Source organism: Poromitra crassiceps, assembly GCF_964638095.1.
Source record: "Poromitra crassiceps genome assembly, contig: HAP1_SCAFFOLD_261, whole genome shotgun sequence".
In the NCBI taxonomy this organism is placed as follows: Eukaryota; Metazoa; Chordata; class Actinopteri; order Beryciformes; family Melamphaidae; genus Poromitra; species Poromitra crassiceps.
In genome coordinates this window covers 186,704-204,876 of record NW_028152136.1, presented here as the reverse complement: position 1 = coordinate 204,876, position 18,173 = coordinate 186,704, and the positions used below count along the sequence as shown (strand labels likewise).

The 18,173-nt window shown below is 42.8% G+C and overlaps 1 protein-coding gene across 4 annotated transcripts in view; it reads right to left on the bottom strand.

Moving 5' to 3' along the window:
- LOC310770921 (polycomb protein SCMH1-like) overlaps positions 1–16,120 on the bottom strand; it is a 35,874-nt gene extending 19,754 nt beyond the window's left edge. For 2 of the 4 annotated variants that reach the window (XM_083663617.1, XM_083663619.1), the window contains exons 1-8: positions 16,037–16,120; positions 15,208–15,367; positions 13,824–13,894; positions 12,662–12,742; positions 10,630–10,700; positions 6,747–6,981; positions 4,725–4,813; positions 3,399–3,645 (exon numbers count right to left, since the gene is read on the bottom strand). In XM_083663617.1, coding sequence (XP_083519743.1) covers positions 3,399–3,645; positions 4,725–4,813; positions 6,747–6,981; positions 10,630–10,700; positions 12,662–12,742; positions 13,824–13,848 — 748 coding nt within the window. In that variant the 5' untranslated portion in view covers positions 13,849–13,894; positions 15,208–15,367; positions 16,037–16,120. The remainder of the gene's footprint in view (positions 1–3,398; positions 3,646–4,724; positions 4,814–6,746; positions 6,982–10,629; positions 10,701–12,661; positions 12,743–13,823; positions 13,895–15,207; positions 15,368–16,036) is intronic. The other 2 variants (XM_083663620.1, XM_083663618.1) reach the window with 2 other exon arrangements.
- Positions 16,121–18,173: the final 2,053 nt, after the last annotated feature.

Sequence of the window (18,173 nt, the reverse complement as noted above, 5' to 3'; positions counted from 1 at the left end):
ACTATAGTTGTACAGGAGCTGCGGAAGGCTTTGATCGACGTCCCACCGTCAAAAAACGCATTGGACGTCGAAGGACGTCCGTGGCATTCTACGTCACTATTTAATTGGACGTCGAAGGACGTCCATGGCATTCAATGAGTTAAGTATATTTTATCATCTCTTAGTATGAAGCCGTTAATTTTTTGATGTGCTTCTGTTCTGAAGTTCGTTAGGTAGCAGTTTTTTTGTTACTGCAATGCTTTATGATAATTACGGTAATCGGTGACGGCATGCTCCAGAGACTTCTGAATTTCAATCAGATGGAGAAGAGAAATGGTGGCCTCAGTTGGGGCGTCACTAGTCTCTCCCCAGACTCAAATATTACGTTGAATCGCTGCGCTCAGCATACTACATAAGTGAGTCTGTGCCACTTCACAGCCACTGCTGGTTTTTGAAGGCGGGTTGAAATTGAATGAGTGACAGGTCGTAGCACCGATGAGAGAGCGGTTTGAAAAATGGGCTGCGTCTCCCGTGTCGTCTGATCGCAAAGTCGTTACTGATTGGAGAGGACTGAATCCATCACTGGCATATGACTGGCCAAGTGAACGGTTCCCTCCCATAACCAGCCGGCTATCAGACCCAGAGAGAGCTCTGCAGCATGCAGTAACGTAGTGTATCAGCGTAAGAACACTCATGGGTCTGGCGTTGAGACTAGGGCGTCACCAACCAGGAACAGCTGATTGATAGACAACATGCCACAGCGGTATTTAATGCTGCAGCTCAGAGAGCCAAACCCTTTATAAACTAGAACGACCGCACCGCAGATTTATGCCTCCACCATTGAGTCCAAGTCAATGTTTGAGGCAAATTTGATGAGATATCAAGATATCACCTGAGATATCGGGTTAACAAGCTTGAAAATGGCGTTCGAGAGGTCACAGTGACCTTGACCTTTGACCACCAAAATCTAATCAGATCATCCTTGAATCTAAGTCGATGTTTGAGGCAAATTTGATGAAATTCCGTCAAGGCGTTCCTCAGATATTGCGTTAACGAACATCGGACGGACGGACAACCCGGATCCATAATGCCTCCGGCCTGGCTATCGCCGGCGGAGGCATAAAAAATAAAAACAGCAGGTGAACAGCTGGCTGTAAAGGATGCTGTGAACTGGTACCGGCATCACCGTGTGTGATAACGCATAATTATTTATTACCTTGAGACATCCAGTCCAATTGCCTAACACCTTGAATTTGTCAGATTTAATTGTGAACAGACAAGCTGGGTCACTGCTAAAATACAGTAATGCACTTACTTGAGACTAGGGGTGTCACGATACGCTCGGTTCACGATACGATACGATACACGATATTGGGTTCGATACTGGGACAAGATACTTTAACAATATTTTTTTGCGATCGATTTGTAAGTTGAGGGGGCATCCTTCACGCTAATTTGAGTCATTTCACCATTTTCATCCTCCGTGTCTGTAACGTCCCTCGTCTGTTCAAACAAAGCAATGAAAAGGAGAGCGAGCATGCAATCAGATGCAGATCAGTGCCACCATGTTCAGCTTCTTTTTCTCACGATATGAGATTTCATCTCAACGATACATATTGTCACGTTTTGATATCGCGAAATATCGAAATATACGAAATATCGTGGGACGATATATTGTGACATCCCTACTTAAGACTAATTCAGACTAGAGGTGCTCTCATTTTTGGGGACAAGCATCACTGATCGCTGGAAGCAGTATCGACCGATACCAATCACCGAGTCTATTTGAAGCATTCTATTTATAATGTAGCATTATTTATTGATCTATTCTCAACAACACTGTATAATAATAAGTATTCAAATTAAGAGATGGGAAAGTATCAGGAACTGACAATTGTTTATTTATTGCCAGGGAACATGTGCAGCATATTCCACTCTCCCTTAGGGTGCTTTCACATTGGGAACAATTGCTTTCGTTCTGCTCCGTGCCCCGAGTACGATTTTTCAAGTGGACCCTGTCACGGTTCTACGCCGAGCTGCGCCGATAGGACGCCCAGCTGCGGCGACCCCCTCGGCACAGTCAGCGCCGTCGATTTCGCTCGAGCATCATTTGCGCTTTAGACACAACTTAAAACCATAGCAGCCTATGTCGCTTGGTTATTGGGAGCGGCTGAGAGCTTAACAAATATAGCTTTCCTATGGGAGTAAATAAAATGTTATAAAATAAATACAAATGTTAATAAAAAACTAAATGTGCACAACACACCAAGTTAGAACAGCACAATTATATATAGGCTACTGAATTTTGCTGAAAGGCAACACGTTTGCACCCCTGCATGTCAGTGTTTAAATGTGCGCACGTATGGCTCAAAGCTTCCGTGCTTTTTCCTTTGTTTTTCCCGGCCTGTGTTTGGGGCCGACATTTATTTGTTCATGTCGACCACACCCCCCCGCCATTATTGGAGACCTGGCTTTTGACTACCGGCCACTAATAGATAGGGGTGGGGGGAAAAATCGATACACCATAGTATCGCGATATTTTGCCTGACGATATTGTATCGATATTGCAAAAAATATATATACGGTATATATATATATTTTTTGCAGGCCATGCCAGGCCACCGGGCTACTATAAACTTTAGTTCCAAGGCCAGCAGTAAACAAACGGTAGCATATTTTCATTTTGTTTTAACAGTAACAGTTTTGTCATAACAGTAATTTACAAATTCCCCAGTTACTGAATGGGCTGCACAAGATGTTTTGTTTAAGTGAAGTGAAGGTGCATTGTTCAAAACGACCTAAGTACCGGTACAGTTGGTCCACACACACATCCAGTTAAGGTGGACTGTAAGTAGACAAACTGTAACAAACAGTTCAGTTTGTCAGGTGCATGCAACTATGACATGACTTTATGAAAGTTGTTGGTCTGTCTACTTGACAATGTTGCTGCAATAAAATGGTTGAAGTCAGATGTACAGACTGAAAAATTGTTCTTATATAAACCAGATGTTGACAAAGTTTTCCTTTGGGGACATCATTTGCAGTTGAAAAAGTAAGAAATTGCAATATATCGAAATATCGCAATATTCAATATATCGCAATATCGGCGATATCGCAATACTATTGTATCGTGACTCAAGTATCGTTTTAGTATCGTATCGTGGGCATCCGGTGATTACCACCCCTACTAATAGAGGAAATAAGGTGTAAAGACAAACTCAAACAAGGGACTGTGCAAAAAATGCTCTCATGCAGTAGACTGAGAAAATACAGTGTCAGACACAAATCAGATTTTCCACCATCTAACTTCCCTCAGGAGATGTAGAAAATAATAATGGTGCAGGTCTGTCAAAACCCTTATCCCAGTTAACTCAGAACCTCCCACCCCCCCCCTCCTGGTTTTGGTTTGGTCCACACACCTTTGGTTCCGGGCGGCTGCAGGTTGTCCCCGGTGAGGGTGCACCAGCCTACTGGGAAGATGTCACGTGAGTCGTAGCGGCAGTAGTAGTCGAAGGCGCCCCGCCAGCCGTCGAACGTGACCAGCACCTCCACGCCGCGCAGCGCCCCCACGGTGGCCGGGCAGATGAAGTGCGGGTTCTTGCGGTCCACCGCCTCCAGCTTCATGCCCACCTGGAAGGAGTTCTGCTCCGGGGCGGGGGGCTCCTGCTGGGGAACAGGGAGGAGACAGACATGAGTCAATAATGTCTTATTGTGCATGTATGTTAGTATATCAGGGGTGGTAGACCAAGGGGCCCTTTACACGAGGACAGTTTCTGAAAGAAATGACACAATAGCGTTTCCTTCACACCTTTTCCTTCACACCTTCTCCCTGTTTACATGAGCGCTGTTGAATTTTTAAAACGCCGTAATGTACATGCCAGGTCACTAGGTGGCAGTGTGATCACCTTATTCTTTGCCCATACAAGGACGCTTCTGCATGACGTCATTTCGTAATCGTCTTTCCGGTTTTAAACACGGAAGTAGAGTACGCCTACCGCAGTCATTTAGACTTGCCAAAAAGCTGTTTTCAAGCTAAAAAAAAACCCAAACTGTTTTAAAGTTTTAATATTTGTCGGTGAGAACGTAACATATATGTGACCAGTTTATCAGAATAACGCCTATTGGAAATCTTTAACGAGCAGCGATAACCGGGAGCGCTGAGTGTGCTATCTGTCAAACCCTACTGTAGTTAGGCTACTGGCAGTGAGAAAACACTGTCCACGTGCTTTTGTAACTAACGTTAAATGCGACCGGGTACAGCCATCGGCTCCTCGCAGCAGTAACGTTATGAACATGTAACTGAAGTTGGCCGCAGTGTAGCTTAATTCTGAATGTTGCCAAACTTCATTCATACTGACGTTTTATTTTGAAAATGGTTGCCAACTCGCGCACGGCTATGGCGTGTGTCGCGTGTGCAGGCACGTCAGAGTTCCTGAAATGTGCCGTCTCAAAGCGATTACATGGAGCGCTCAGCGGGAAGCGTCACCAAGAATTCCACTCTGGAAGGTGGTTTCAAAATGTGTTGTTTCCTAAGCCCAAATTCGCCATCGCCGTCTAAAAGGGAGCCACTAAGGATAAAATAATTCCCCGTCACCATAGGAAACCGTCCTCGTGTAAAGTGCCCCTAAAACCCAGCTAAATGCTGTCAAACTGTTTGCTACAGTTTGCTTATAAACAGTATTTGGGGAGATTGGTGTGTAGGTGTGTGTGTGCACGTGTTGAGCTTGTGAGCCTTGTACAGGTACCTTGTGAAAGATGCGAGAAGGTGCCATCTCAGCCCCGTTCAGCGTCTTCAGAAGGAACATGGGCCAGGAGGACGCGTTGAGACGGAAACCTGAGGCAGAGGACAAATGTCATCAATACACTGGTTCTCTAACATCTAAGGGCCACGTGTGATCTTGAGACAAGAGAAGTTAGGTGCTTCTCAGCAAACAGTCACGGAGCACTAATAGCTCCTGCATCACATCACTAGCATGTCTGGGAAGCTAAGCAGGTTTGGCTGTGGTTAGTCCTCGGATGGGAGACCACCTGTGTGGTTAGTCCTCGGATGGGAGACCACCTGTGTGGTTAGTCCTCGGATGGGGGACCACCTGTGTTGTTAGTCCTCAGATGGGAGACCACCTGGTGCTGGAAGTGGTGTTATAGGACCAGTTGGACATGCTCTTCCGTCTGGTATCATGAATAATATCCCTAATGGGGCATAGTCCCCCCCAACCCCCCAGGCCTATATAGATGTAATAAATTATTATTACAGAGAAAACTAGCAAGAATACTTCAATATTAACTGTAGGGCTGGGTTAAAAAAAATAGATATATTGATATTGAATCGATATTCATGTGAAGGAACAAGTATCGATACATAAATCCCAGTATCGATATTTTACAAAAAAATTAAAAAAAATTAAATTAAACATAGGCTATAATATTATAGGCTGTGTGTGGTAGTTAAAACATAGTTTAAAGTTGACGTTTATTTATGTTTGTAGTTGAAACAAAAACATAAATACTGTAGGCTACATGTGCATTGTGCATGCACCATGAGCCAGATGTACAGACCTCAGATCTGTTTGCACTATAATGTTTGTGAACTGGAAATGTTCATGAGCTGTATTTTATTGTATTTTATTTTATTTACAAAGCATTTATACTTTATGAAACACTGTTTACAACATGCTGCTGCTGTTCAATGATTCTGTTGTATAGTGGAAATCTACATTTGTTTGGCTTCTCACAGAAGACTGTAAAGAAAGAGACAGAAGACTGTAAAGAAAGATAAGATGTTGAATGAATATGTTGGTCATGTTTAAATAAAAAAAGAATGACATGATGTAACTGCTTGCTTTAGGGTCAATTCTTAATGCAAATATTAATATTTTTTAATAATGCACCAGGTTAGAGGGTTCCTTGTACAATTTACAGCATTAGTTCTTTGAGAATCTCTTCCATTATCAAAGCAAAACTGGTATTGTAACTAAAATATCGATATTGAATCGTATCGTATCGGAAATCGTATCGACTTGGGACCTTGTATCGGTATCGTATCGTATCGGGAAGTCAGTGGCGATACCCAGCCCTAATGAACTGCCTGACTACAGTGTGATTATATCCGACCTACATGTGCAGAATACAAGAGTGCTCCTGTGTCTTTTATCATCACGGGCAGTCAAGACTGAAATAACCTTAGTTGTGTCAGCAAGTTATTTATAGCCATTAGTATCAAACTCTAAGGCAGTGGCTCTCAAAGTGGAGTCCTGGGAACCCCAGGGGTCCTTGACAGGTTTGCAGGGGGTCCCCAGCAAAAAAAGGGAATCCTTTATTTTCACTTTAATTCCATCCATAAGAGTAACACAATTACAGAACGTATGACTATTTCGGGTCATGGGTTTTCCTAAACTTTCTGTAATAAAAGAGAAAATCTTGTCAGATTGGGGGAACCCTGGGACAAAATCTGATCAAACGGGGGTCCGTGGGTCTAATTTGTGTCAGTTTAGGGGGTCCTTGACAATGAAAAGGTTTGAGAACCACCACTCTAGGGTCTTCGCTGGTCAATCACTGACACCTAGTGGACAAAATCAAAAACACTGAAAAACGAAGAAAAAGATGAGGAGGTACCCTGAGCTTGTCCATAACTTTTTTTTTTACATGCAAATGAATGGAATGAGAATGTAAAAATATAATATAATATATATATAATATTATATATATATTATATAATATTATATATAATTTAAAAGGCCCTATGTGTTGTGTTGTGTGTCTGCGCTCACCCAGCGGGGGCTGCAGCATGCCTCCATTCTTCTCGCAGTTGCCGATGGGCTGGATCTCAGAAGAGTCCACCAGGCGCCAGAAGTCGTTCTTGTTGTCCGAGCCGTCCAGGCGCAGACGCAGCCGCGAGCCCGTCAGGCCCACCACGGTGGCTATGCAGGTGGAGGTGGTGTTCCGCGGGTCCTGCGCCTCCAGCTTCATGCCTGCCTTGAACTCGTTCACCGGAGGCGTAGCGCTCTAAGGGGGTCGAGCATAGGCAAGACAAAACAATCAAAACGGCAAAAACACTAAAGATATGTATTTTAGGGGTGTCAAAATTAATCGATTATAAGATGCATCGCGATGCGGACGTGCACGATTCTGCATCGATTCACAAATGTCAAAAATCTATTATTATTTTATTTTTTTAATAATCAAATAAAATATAATGGAAGTACATGCAGTTGTTTATTTTAATTATGGATCATAATACAATGCAATTCCAAATGCACTTTTATTTTAAAAGTAGCCACACAGTGAGAAAAAAGAAAGTGAGAAAAAATAAATCATGTATTGGGGAAAAAAAGTGATGCATCGATTTAAGATGCATCGAGATGCATCGATAATCGTAATCGAATCGAATCGTAGCCCTCTCAATCGTAATCGAATCGAATCGTGAGGCCAGTGAAGATTCACAGCCCTAATGTCTTTATCCTTTTATTTATCCGGGAAGGTCCCATTGAGATACAAGATCTCTTCTTGCAAGGAGTCCTGGTCAAGAAAGCGGTACATAAAAACGGCTTCACATCAATACAATTTGACATGGTACACAAATACACACGATACATAAAGGCCCAGATCAAATTCAACATGGTTCACATATAATAGATATGCCCTCTCTGCATCGTTGAAGGGTATTCCCAAATTAGTCCAGGCATTTTACGCAAATATGTGGGTCAACCTCACACTAATTGCAACAAAACCAAACTCAACTGATTTTGTATCCTCAATATGTCCTCAATGAAGGAAAAAAAGTGTTAAGGAAATGTATGAAGGGAAAGTTTTGAAAATGACCTAAATATGATGGTAGCCTATGGAAGCCTATTTATTTTTTTTAATGTGCCATAAATCTCATCACTTATATCCTGTATGTGTTTTTTGCTTCAAGGAGAAAAAAAATAAAAAAAAATAAAAAATAAAAAAAAATGTTAAAAAATAAATAAAAAAACGTTTTTGGTAGCATCATATGGGTCATTTTCAAAAATTTCCCTTCATACATTTCCTTAACACTTTTTTTCCTTCATTGAGGACATATTGAGGATACAAAATCAGTTGAGTTTGGTTTTGTTGCAATTAGTGTGAGGTCAAGTGACATTTTTACTGGACTAAATCCTCAAGGGATGGATGTAATGAAATGATACAGGTTTATACGTACATAGCGGGTAGGGGTGGGGGGAAGAATCGATTCACCTAAGTATCGCGATTTTTAATGTCACGATTTTTTGAATCGATCTTTTATTCCAGAATCGATAATCGCAAAAAAAAAAAAAAAAAACAGCAGGCCAGGCGCCGCCTACTGGTTTACTAGTGGTTTTATTACTTTATTAGTTAGTCTGAAGTAATAATTACACTTCAGGGTTAAAGTGGTTGCATCTCAATGTAAAATTGGACTTCAAACGGCCCAAATCTGGCTTCAAACGGCCCAAATTGGGCTTCAAACGGCCCAAATTGGGCTTCAAACGGCCCAAATCGGCCTGGCCTGCTTGGTATCTAATGCCCGGCCTGAATTATGATCCCAGTCCGCCCCTGTTTTTAACTATATCGCCCAGCCCTACTCATGATATATAATATACAGTCTCTAGTGTATGATTCAACTTTTCCCATGTTCTAATCTAGTGTAAAAAAGCAAACAAACTGAAAAAAGAAAAGAAAAAAATAAACAAAAATCGCAATAAATCGTAATATCGAATCGCAATAATCGTAGAATCGCAATACTTAAGAATCGCAATATAAATCGAATCGGCACCCAAGAATCGTGATAGTATCGAATCGGGAGATAAGTGAATCGCCACAGCCCTAATAGCGGGTATAAAAAAAGAAAATAAATGGAGATTCTGTGAGGATCCAATACTCTGACTAGAAAAAGAGAGTCCGAGGCGCACACTAGGAATTAGGGGTGGGCGATATGGCAAAAATATCATATCACGATTTTTTCAGGCAGGATCACGATCCCCGATCTTATCACGACTCTTTTTCATATTGGTTTTTAAGACTATTTTGCAAGTTACTGAACAGCACAAGTACAACCAAACTAATTTCAGGGTTCGTACGGCCATGAGAAACCTAGAAAACTCATGGAAATTGAAAATACAATTTGTTTTATAAATATTTTCATGTCATTCATTTACGCTGAGTTTCCAATAATTCATGTGCTAAAAAAGAATGTTCACAAGCATGCAAACCCTATCTATCTACTCTATCTATCTATCTATCCATCTATCTAATGTATCTATCGATCTATCTATCTATCCATCTATCTCTTGGTTCACTGTTATTTATACAGTAGGTTTGGGCGAAGGGACGAATATATTGGCTATCTGCGATTGAGTTGCGTGATTGTCATTTGTCAATTTGCTAATTTAATGGAGAGAGAGAGAGACCGACAGACAGAGTGTGGGGACAGAGCAGAGACATGCGGCTCACACACACACACACACACACACACACACACACACACACACACACACACACACACACACACACACACACACACACAGCGTTGAGCTTTAAGCAGTGAGAGAGGCGGGGGGGAGAAAATAAGGTGGAGCAGAAACGCGCTCTCCTGAGAATACGAGGCAGCAGGATGAGGGCAGATTAGGAGCAAATATGCGTCCTCGCATTTAAAATTTAAAATAACTGCCAAGTCCGACTGAAGCAAATGAAACTCAAACTATTCCGTTTAGTTGCGCTCTATCTGCCTGTCTCTCTGCCAGTGCCCGCATGTCTGTTTAGTAGGGGTGTTACGATACACTCAGTTCACGATACGATACAATACACGATATTGGGTTTACGATAACGATACGATATTTTAAACAATATTTTTTTGCGATCGATTTGTAAGTTGAGGGGGCATCCTCCACGCTAATTTGAGTCATTTCACCATTCTCATCCTCCGTGTCTGTAACGTCCCTCGTCTGTTCAAACAAAGCAATGAAAAGGAGAGCGAGCATGCAATCAGATGCAGATCAGTGCCGCCATGTTCAGCTTCTTTTTCTCACGATATGAGATTTCATCTCAACGATACATATTGTCACGTTTTGATATCGCGATATATTGTGGGACGATATATTGTGACATCCCTACTGTTTAGTGCGTGTGTGTGTGGCATGTCATTTTTAACGCTGTTCATTGTAACGAGCAGAGCGTGTGTTTAGGCTATCGTCCGGCTCCGTCCCCAAATTAATTAACGTCCCTGGGATGACGAGAGGTCCTTGTCAAGGCAAGCCCTGGTTAAGTGTGTGTGTGTGTGTGTGTGAGTGTGTGTGAGTGTGTGTGTGTGTGTGAGTGTGTGTGTGTGTGTGTCAAACCAACTACCCCTCCGCTCCGTGTTGTCATGCTGCTGCACTTTGCAAAGTGAAAAGCGAGGAGGGGAGGAAAACTCGGGGAGCGTCTTTCACACATAGAAATGCAACTGATAGAATGTGCACTGCGTGTAGAGCGCTTCTAACGATCTGTCTGGAAAGGCAGATCGTGGAGCCATTCTGATCGTGAACGATCTAAGATCGTCATATCGCCCACGCCTACCAGGAATAACTTCCACGAAACATTTATTGGTCACCTAAACCAACATGTGTAACGTTTCGGACACAAGTCCTTCCTGCCCCGTCGTCCAATCATGTCACTCACCTGTCTGAAGCAGGAGGCAGGTGCAGCGGTGGCACCGGTCTCTTTCAGGTATTTCTCCCAACTGAAATGCCCTGCAGGAAGAACAGACAAGAACACAACAAACTTCAAATCATATAGCCAATCATTTGAAGTTTTTTCCCCCTCAGGAACAGAACTTCAAACTTTTAAGGTGGTTGGTTTCTTAGGATAGCAGTTCAACTTTTTCCTCATTTGTAAGTTGACTTTGACCATGTCATGCTTTTTGCACCCATTAGAAAGGCACCAAATTGAGACATGGAGTAAAAACAAATCTATCTCCCACCAGCTTCTTTTGGCAAAATTCTACTTTAAGATAAATTAAATCTTCCCACGAACATTTATTAGTATACCACCGCGTGTTACCTAATAGGGATGGGCTTGATTAATTGATTATCCATAATTGATCATTAAGGATTTTGACGATCAAAACGGAATTTGATCATTGGTATCAAATAGAAGTTGAATTAAAGAATTTCTCTACATGGCAGCAACAGAGCTGAAGAGTCACGTGACATCTCTTGCCCCGGAAGTGAGTTTCCCATTCATTTTCTCCATAGACATTTAAAAGAAGATCCATATACTGTATAACAAGTTTTAAGGCTACAACCAAGCCAACCCATGACGACCTCCTGAATCGTGAGTGACCATAAAACAAAACAAAAAATACAAAAAATACAAAAAATACAGGGCAAAAATGTTTAACAAATAAATAAATTACCAGCTCTATGACAGAGGTTCTCCAATGTTTTTCAGCCAAGGACCCCTTACAAGATAGAAAATATACCGGGGACCCTTCTCAGTCTGATTTGTGATTTTGGGCTGAGCTTAAAGGGATACACCACTTTTTTGGAAGTTTAGCTCATTTGCCACATCCCCCCCAACATAACCAAGATACACCATGCCTTACCGCCACTGTCCGCTCAGTTAGTAATTATCGCCATAGAATGGAGGCTAAAGGCTGAATTATGCTCACCCTGCCGTGAAGGGCGCGGGGGTGGAGCGAGGGGCGGGCGCGTCAAATTACGTAAATTTGTTGGCCGTGGTTATTCGCTAGCTGTCGGGCGCTCGCGTTGTGCCTGATTTTTTTTCTAACAGCGCGAGCTTGTCTCCAAACATGTCCGCTTTCGAGCCACTGAACCCTGAACACTGAGCTGTGTTTTCGCCACATTTCTTGACCCATGTGGTAGGCTATAAACTTTGATTTGCAACTGTTCGTTTTTAGTCATTTCACCAAGTAAATGTGTTGTGTTGAGAGCATTATTGAGAGAGATTAAAAGCAGCACAGAGTAGTAGGCTATCAGGGCTGAGAAGTAAAAACGGCTTTCAGTAAAAACAAGTTTGGTGAGTCCTTCATGTGCTGATGTGCGGTCGTTTGAGAGTGAAAGCGCACTCAGTACTGCACAGCGTTTCATTGCGACTTTTCACGGGCTGTTCTCACCATTGTACAATACATGCTGATCACTTTCTGAGTATAATGGCATCAGCCCCAGCGCGAGGTCTGCACGGTGACTCACGGAGACTCGCGGGGCCCCACCCCGACGGAGCTTTGCTCGAGTATAAGAGCACCTTAATGGTACAGCTGTTAAAAATCTGCCAAAACACACATCTCACGGCACCAAAATACGTCGGCTATGTTTGGAAAGTAGTGCCGGCTACCTCTTTTCCTTCCAAAAAGACCAATTATGTGCATTTTGGATTAATATTTCATCATGTGGTGAGTACCCGAAGCACAACATGTATTTTGGCCTACCTAACCTACCTAACTAACTATCCGGTGTGCAGAACATTGTCAGACTAAACTCCGGCTGACACCCCAAAAACCTACAATCTGCTACAGAAAAATGTACGGTATATTGATTGTTTATTAACTGGCCCCTGGCCTTCTATCATTTCACGAAAGTGGCCCCCGGGCAAAGCAAGTTGTGTATCCCTGGGTTAGTGTGTGGACTCCACATCCGAGTTGTACAGAAAGTTGCCCTCTATGCCACTGCCTTTAGTGCGTTGTTTGCTGTACCTCCTTGGTATTGTGAAGGCACTCGGGAGGGTCGTCCACTCCGAGCATGCTTGATCCTTCTGGCATCTTTCCACTCAATAGCTACAGGAGAAAGAGAGACACGATTAAGCTCTCATCAACAGCTGGACTTCTCATCAGTTAGTTACTGTCCTGCGATACATCTCAAACACCATCCCTGCTCCAAACGTTCTCCACTCTTACCCTCACCATCCAAACTCAAAAGCTTTGGGAGAGCGAGCATTCTCGACAGCAGCACCCCGACTTTGGAACTCTCTCCCCCCCAACTCTCCACTTTCAAATCCAGACTAAAAACCTACCTGTTCTCCCAAGCTTACAACCTCCCCCCTACCCTCCCAAGCGTACAACCTCCCCTATCCTTAACTACCTCCTCCACCCTCACCAGCCCCCCTCTCCCCTTCCCTCACACTCCCTCCCTCTGTTTTGCATACTGTATATCCCTGACTAGACATGTTAATTGTTATTTGTATCTGTTGCCTGTTGCTCGTTTGTTACTTTTGCTATTGTTATTTGTATCGGTTGCCTGTTGCTCGTTTCTATTGTTCTTGTTTTCTGTGGACTCCTATTGTAAGCATCTTTGGGTCATTGAAAAGTGCTATATAAAATAAATGAATTATTATTATTATTATTATTATTGTTATTATGATTGTCTCTAGGACAGCCATTCCCAACCTATGGGCCAGGGGACCGCCAAGGTATCGCAAGTGGGCCGCCAAATCATTTACAAAACATTACAATCTTAGTGGGGGGGGGGGGGGAATAATAACAATAACAATAATGATAATAATAATTATTATTATTATGAGAATGCATTTCTCCATTGTTGAATGATACCCTTGTTTAATTTGTAGGCTAATGAATTATTATTATTATTATTATTAAGATATTATTATATCTTAATTACCCAATTTTAGACAGACCCTTACTTTTAGTTTCTGATTTGTGTGTGGTGTCTCCTTTTATCGTTAAAATCCGTACTGTTTACGGTTGGATGTGGGCCGCAAACATTTTGGAGATTTTCAAGTGGGCTAACGGTTGGAAAAGGTTGGGTCTTTGGAACCGCTCCTCTAGGATCATTATAAACAAGACTGGCTAAAAGCTAGCTAGTATCGTGTAGTATATGAATGACATAATCCATAATTACCTTTCTGTGGCACCGGCTTCCTCATGCTCTAACAATACTGACCAAGTTCACGACACACAGTGGCCTCCGCTCTAAAGACAGTGAGAGAAAAAGACAAGACAACAGTCGCTATGTTACGCCTGCGTTGGAAGCTGTGAAACGATGTGAAGACGTGGAAAAAAAGCGTATTGTTGCTGCTGTTACAATTGAATTTCCTGCTGATAATAATAATAAAATAGCTACCTATCAATCTCTCTTTCTTATCCAAATTCAAATTCACACTTCATATAAAGACTCGCCTCAGATAAGTAAAGACTGGCTTCATAACTAATGACACATAAGCACATAGGCTGGTGTTTCGGCTACCAGCTGTGTGTTGTATTGCAGTAAAGGTAGTCTGGAGAGAGCTAGCCTTGTTGTTAGCTCACTGGCCTCACGTCCTTGGCTCAGAGCAGGGAGGGAGTCATTGTGGGTGGCAGACGACAACAAAGAGTTTGCCCAAGATGTCAGCTTGTCCCAGTCAGTCACCCAAACACACTACAAAATTACTGTCCCATAACCAGGTCACAGGTTGGATCCTGAAAACAGCCAAGTGTCCTTTCAAAGTGCCCAAACTGTCTCTCTCTGGGTCAGAGCATCAGCTAAAATGCCTAAAACCGCATATTGCATATTTCACCTGATTTTAAATTGTACAATTTTTCCATCACTTGAAACACCCGATTTAAATCATGCATTATAAAATAAAGAATATATTATCATCACAATAAGCGGATGCAAAGGAGTGGAATTGAATAGGCAATATGATAACAATGTGCAATAAACCTCTGATCAATTAAAACTGATTGCCTCTTAAGTCAAAGTGATCATTAAACCATGGGGATTGTTTTCTAAATGGCTTGTAGTCAAAGAATGGCCACATGTGTAGACTAGAGGAAGTGGACAATCTAGCTCAGTGACCCCCTGTAACCTAAAACGTGGGTTCACATTACCAGCCAGACACAACATACAGGTCAGCGGGTCAAACTGCTAGAAAGAAACAAGTGATTTACATCTGTTTTCTCTGGTCAACTGGGAGATACACACTGATGTCCAACCTGGCGTTTTATAGACACTGATTTCAACTAAGATTAATTTGGTGCCGATATTAATTACAATCATAATACGTTTATTCACACGACAGACGCGTGTTTTTAGCTTCAACATACCCATGTGTCAAAAACGTAAACAAATCTGATTTTAGCATCGAAACATGTCAACAACCAGCCTTTCTCTGCCCCACATATGTTGATTAACGTGATACAATTATCCCAGCTAACTTTCCCAGCGCTTTCATAATGAGTACTAAAACATCAATGCCAACAACGGATCCATAAAGCAGAGAGTGTGATATTGACACAAAACATACCTTAAAACTTCATAACAGAAGAGACGTTTCTCTTCTCCTCCTCACTCCGTCCGCTTTTTCTTTCAACAGAAGTGCGCCCTTTTCTTCCGCCAAGGGGGACGGCGTCCAAATTAAAGCGACCCGCTCCCTCTTTCTGCGTCTGGGGAAAGTGACAGCAGCACTGGCATGAGAGAGAGAGAGAGAGAGAGAGAGCGCAGACAGCAGTTATACACCTTCCTCCTCCTGTTGCTATTATGTGCTGCGGCTTGTCTGACATCTAAAAAGAGAAGCTAGGTTTCCATTTATAGCCAAAACACGTTTGGCATTGCCGAAATGTGTTGAGCTCCATTCAAAACACAAAGCCAATACGCAGATTACGCACAGGAGACCCCACAAAGCCAATACAAACAGGAGACCCCCCCCCCCCCCCCGCCATAGCCTGTGCTAACTATAACCGCTACACTTGCATGAACGGCTAGATGCTCATTTAACATCTTTGAGCTAATTGCGAGTATAACGGTCCTCCCGAGGTAAAGGCATCCCGAGGCTATTATTATAATGAGCTAACGCTAGATGCGTGCTACAAATGAAAACAAAACAGGCATGCATGCATCCAGTGTAGCCTTGCAGACACATCCAGCATGCTATGCTATATACACGGCTAAACCCACCAGACATGCCCACTGCCCTGATGCTAGGTGGCTAGCTAGCTCGCTGACCTGATTATACATATTAGCATTAGCAAAATGGGAGCGCACCAGCACAGCAGAGTTAGCCAGTGATAGCGTGGAGTCAACGCTTAAGTCGTGCGTAAAAGGAGACGTTGCTCAGTATATCCGAGGATGTTTACCTTGCGTTGTAATGTGTGTGTTTATTTCGATGTGGATTTAGTGCTTGTCCGCCATTTTTCCCCTTCACACGATGAGGAGGGGGCTGTTTTTGCCAACATTGCTTGTGTTGGGCAGAGACAGACAGGCGGGCAAGCCAGACGATGGAGGAAGAGGAAACCACGACCCCTGGCGGCCGAAAGACGTACCTCTCAAGCAGGTGAATATTGAATGCTTTTATTAATTATTTTATGTTTATATTGTTGTTGTTTTTTATATCCACCTGTTTTAGACCAAGGACCACAATGGAAATAAGTCTTGACTTTATTGTGCTTATCCTTGATGTTATTTTTTGAGATCCATGTCTGTGCTTTGTTCAGTATATTGTATTTCAATTTTTACCCGTCAAATAATATAAAATCAAATCAAATCAAATCAAATACAAAAAAACACGTTTGTTTTCCGAAATGACAACTAGTGAAATATCTCTAATATTCTCATAAGGACACATTACAATTGATACAATTTTTTGAAACTTGACCTCACTGACCCTTTGTGACATCTAGCTATAATCACAGCTACAAACTAGAGAGATAGGGCCGAGGTTCTCAATTGAGGTGGGCCTCCCCAGGTGGTGGTGGGGGGGGGGGGGGGGGGTTCCAAACAGTTTCAGGGGAGGCTCAGTGAATGGACTTGGGGGGGAAATATTCAATTAGTTATTATATTATTCTCAAAAGGAGATCACATAGCCTATAATAATAATAATAATAATAATAATAATAATAATAATAATGCATTTATTTTATATAGCGCTTTTCAAGACTCAAAGACGCTTAACAGTAAAACAAAAGACAAGCAACAGGCAGCAGACACAGGCAACAGATACAGGCAACAGATACAGGGGACAGGTACAAATAACAGTGACAGACAGATGTGTGTGACTCACTCCCAGAGTCAGAAACAAATTCAGACAGACCTTTTTTATGTATTTGATGTAGTCTGAAGTAAAACAGCAATATCCCACGTGGGGGGAGGGGGGGGGGGGGGGTTGGTTTCCAGACCTTGTCCGAGGCCCACAGTGTCAGACATTGAAAACCCCTGACCTAGGGCATTCAGGGGATTTCCTATGTATAATGAAAATAAGGGGTTTCTGAGCAATTTCCAGAACAGAGGTGCTCGCTACCCAATTGCAGAAAAAATTTGAACAGAAATCTACAAATGTCAAGTTTTTCTGTGGTGTTCCTCAATGTCTTGGTGTAAATGTGGTGTTTTGGAGGTATTTCTTTTTTTACAACAAAACAGTATTATTATTAGTCAAAGTTATTATTGTGTCAGCATTGCTCTAGTTTAATTTCAGTCCTGCTCTAGTTCTGGGTGTTTGCCTAAAGGTCATTTGCCTTGAGCATCAAATCTGATGATCAGTTCACACACAAAGCTAGAAGAGATAGGAGAGATAGGAGAAAAACTCTATTTCAAAAGATAACCACACTCCTGTGACGAAACCATGGTAAAATAGCATTGAAATACTGCTGTAGTGTAACAAACCAGGCAGAGTACACTATCTCAAAAGATATTAAGATAAATCGTGTAGGTGTGCAAATCAGAAATACAGGCCATTTGGTAATGCCATGCCAATTTGGTCTGGATAGCAACTGTAACTATGTGATTTGGAGGAACACCCAGCGGTTCAATTGTGCGTTAATGGTCACCTGCTAGCTCCGCTAATGCCCATTTCAGCCTACGCTGGGCAGGCCATGGCCCAGTGGCCCCCTGCCCCCTCAGTGGGCCCCCGCCCCCTCAGTGGGCCCCCGCCCCCCCAGGCAATTATGTTTGGTTTCACACGGTGAAAAGGGTTAATTGGCGGCACCCACGCGCCTGATTGGACCTGTTTCACGCCTGTCGGCCCTCATCGCATCAAAGGAGGCCCCAGTCCACCAGGCACCATTATTAGAACACACACACACGCACGCACGCATGCACACGCACGCGCGCACACACACACACACACACACACACACACACGCGCACACACACACACGCACGCACGCACGCACGCACGCACGCACACACGCACGCACGCACGCACACACACACACACACACACACACACACACACACACACACACACACACACACAGTTGTCCACAAAGGTCATGCACA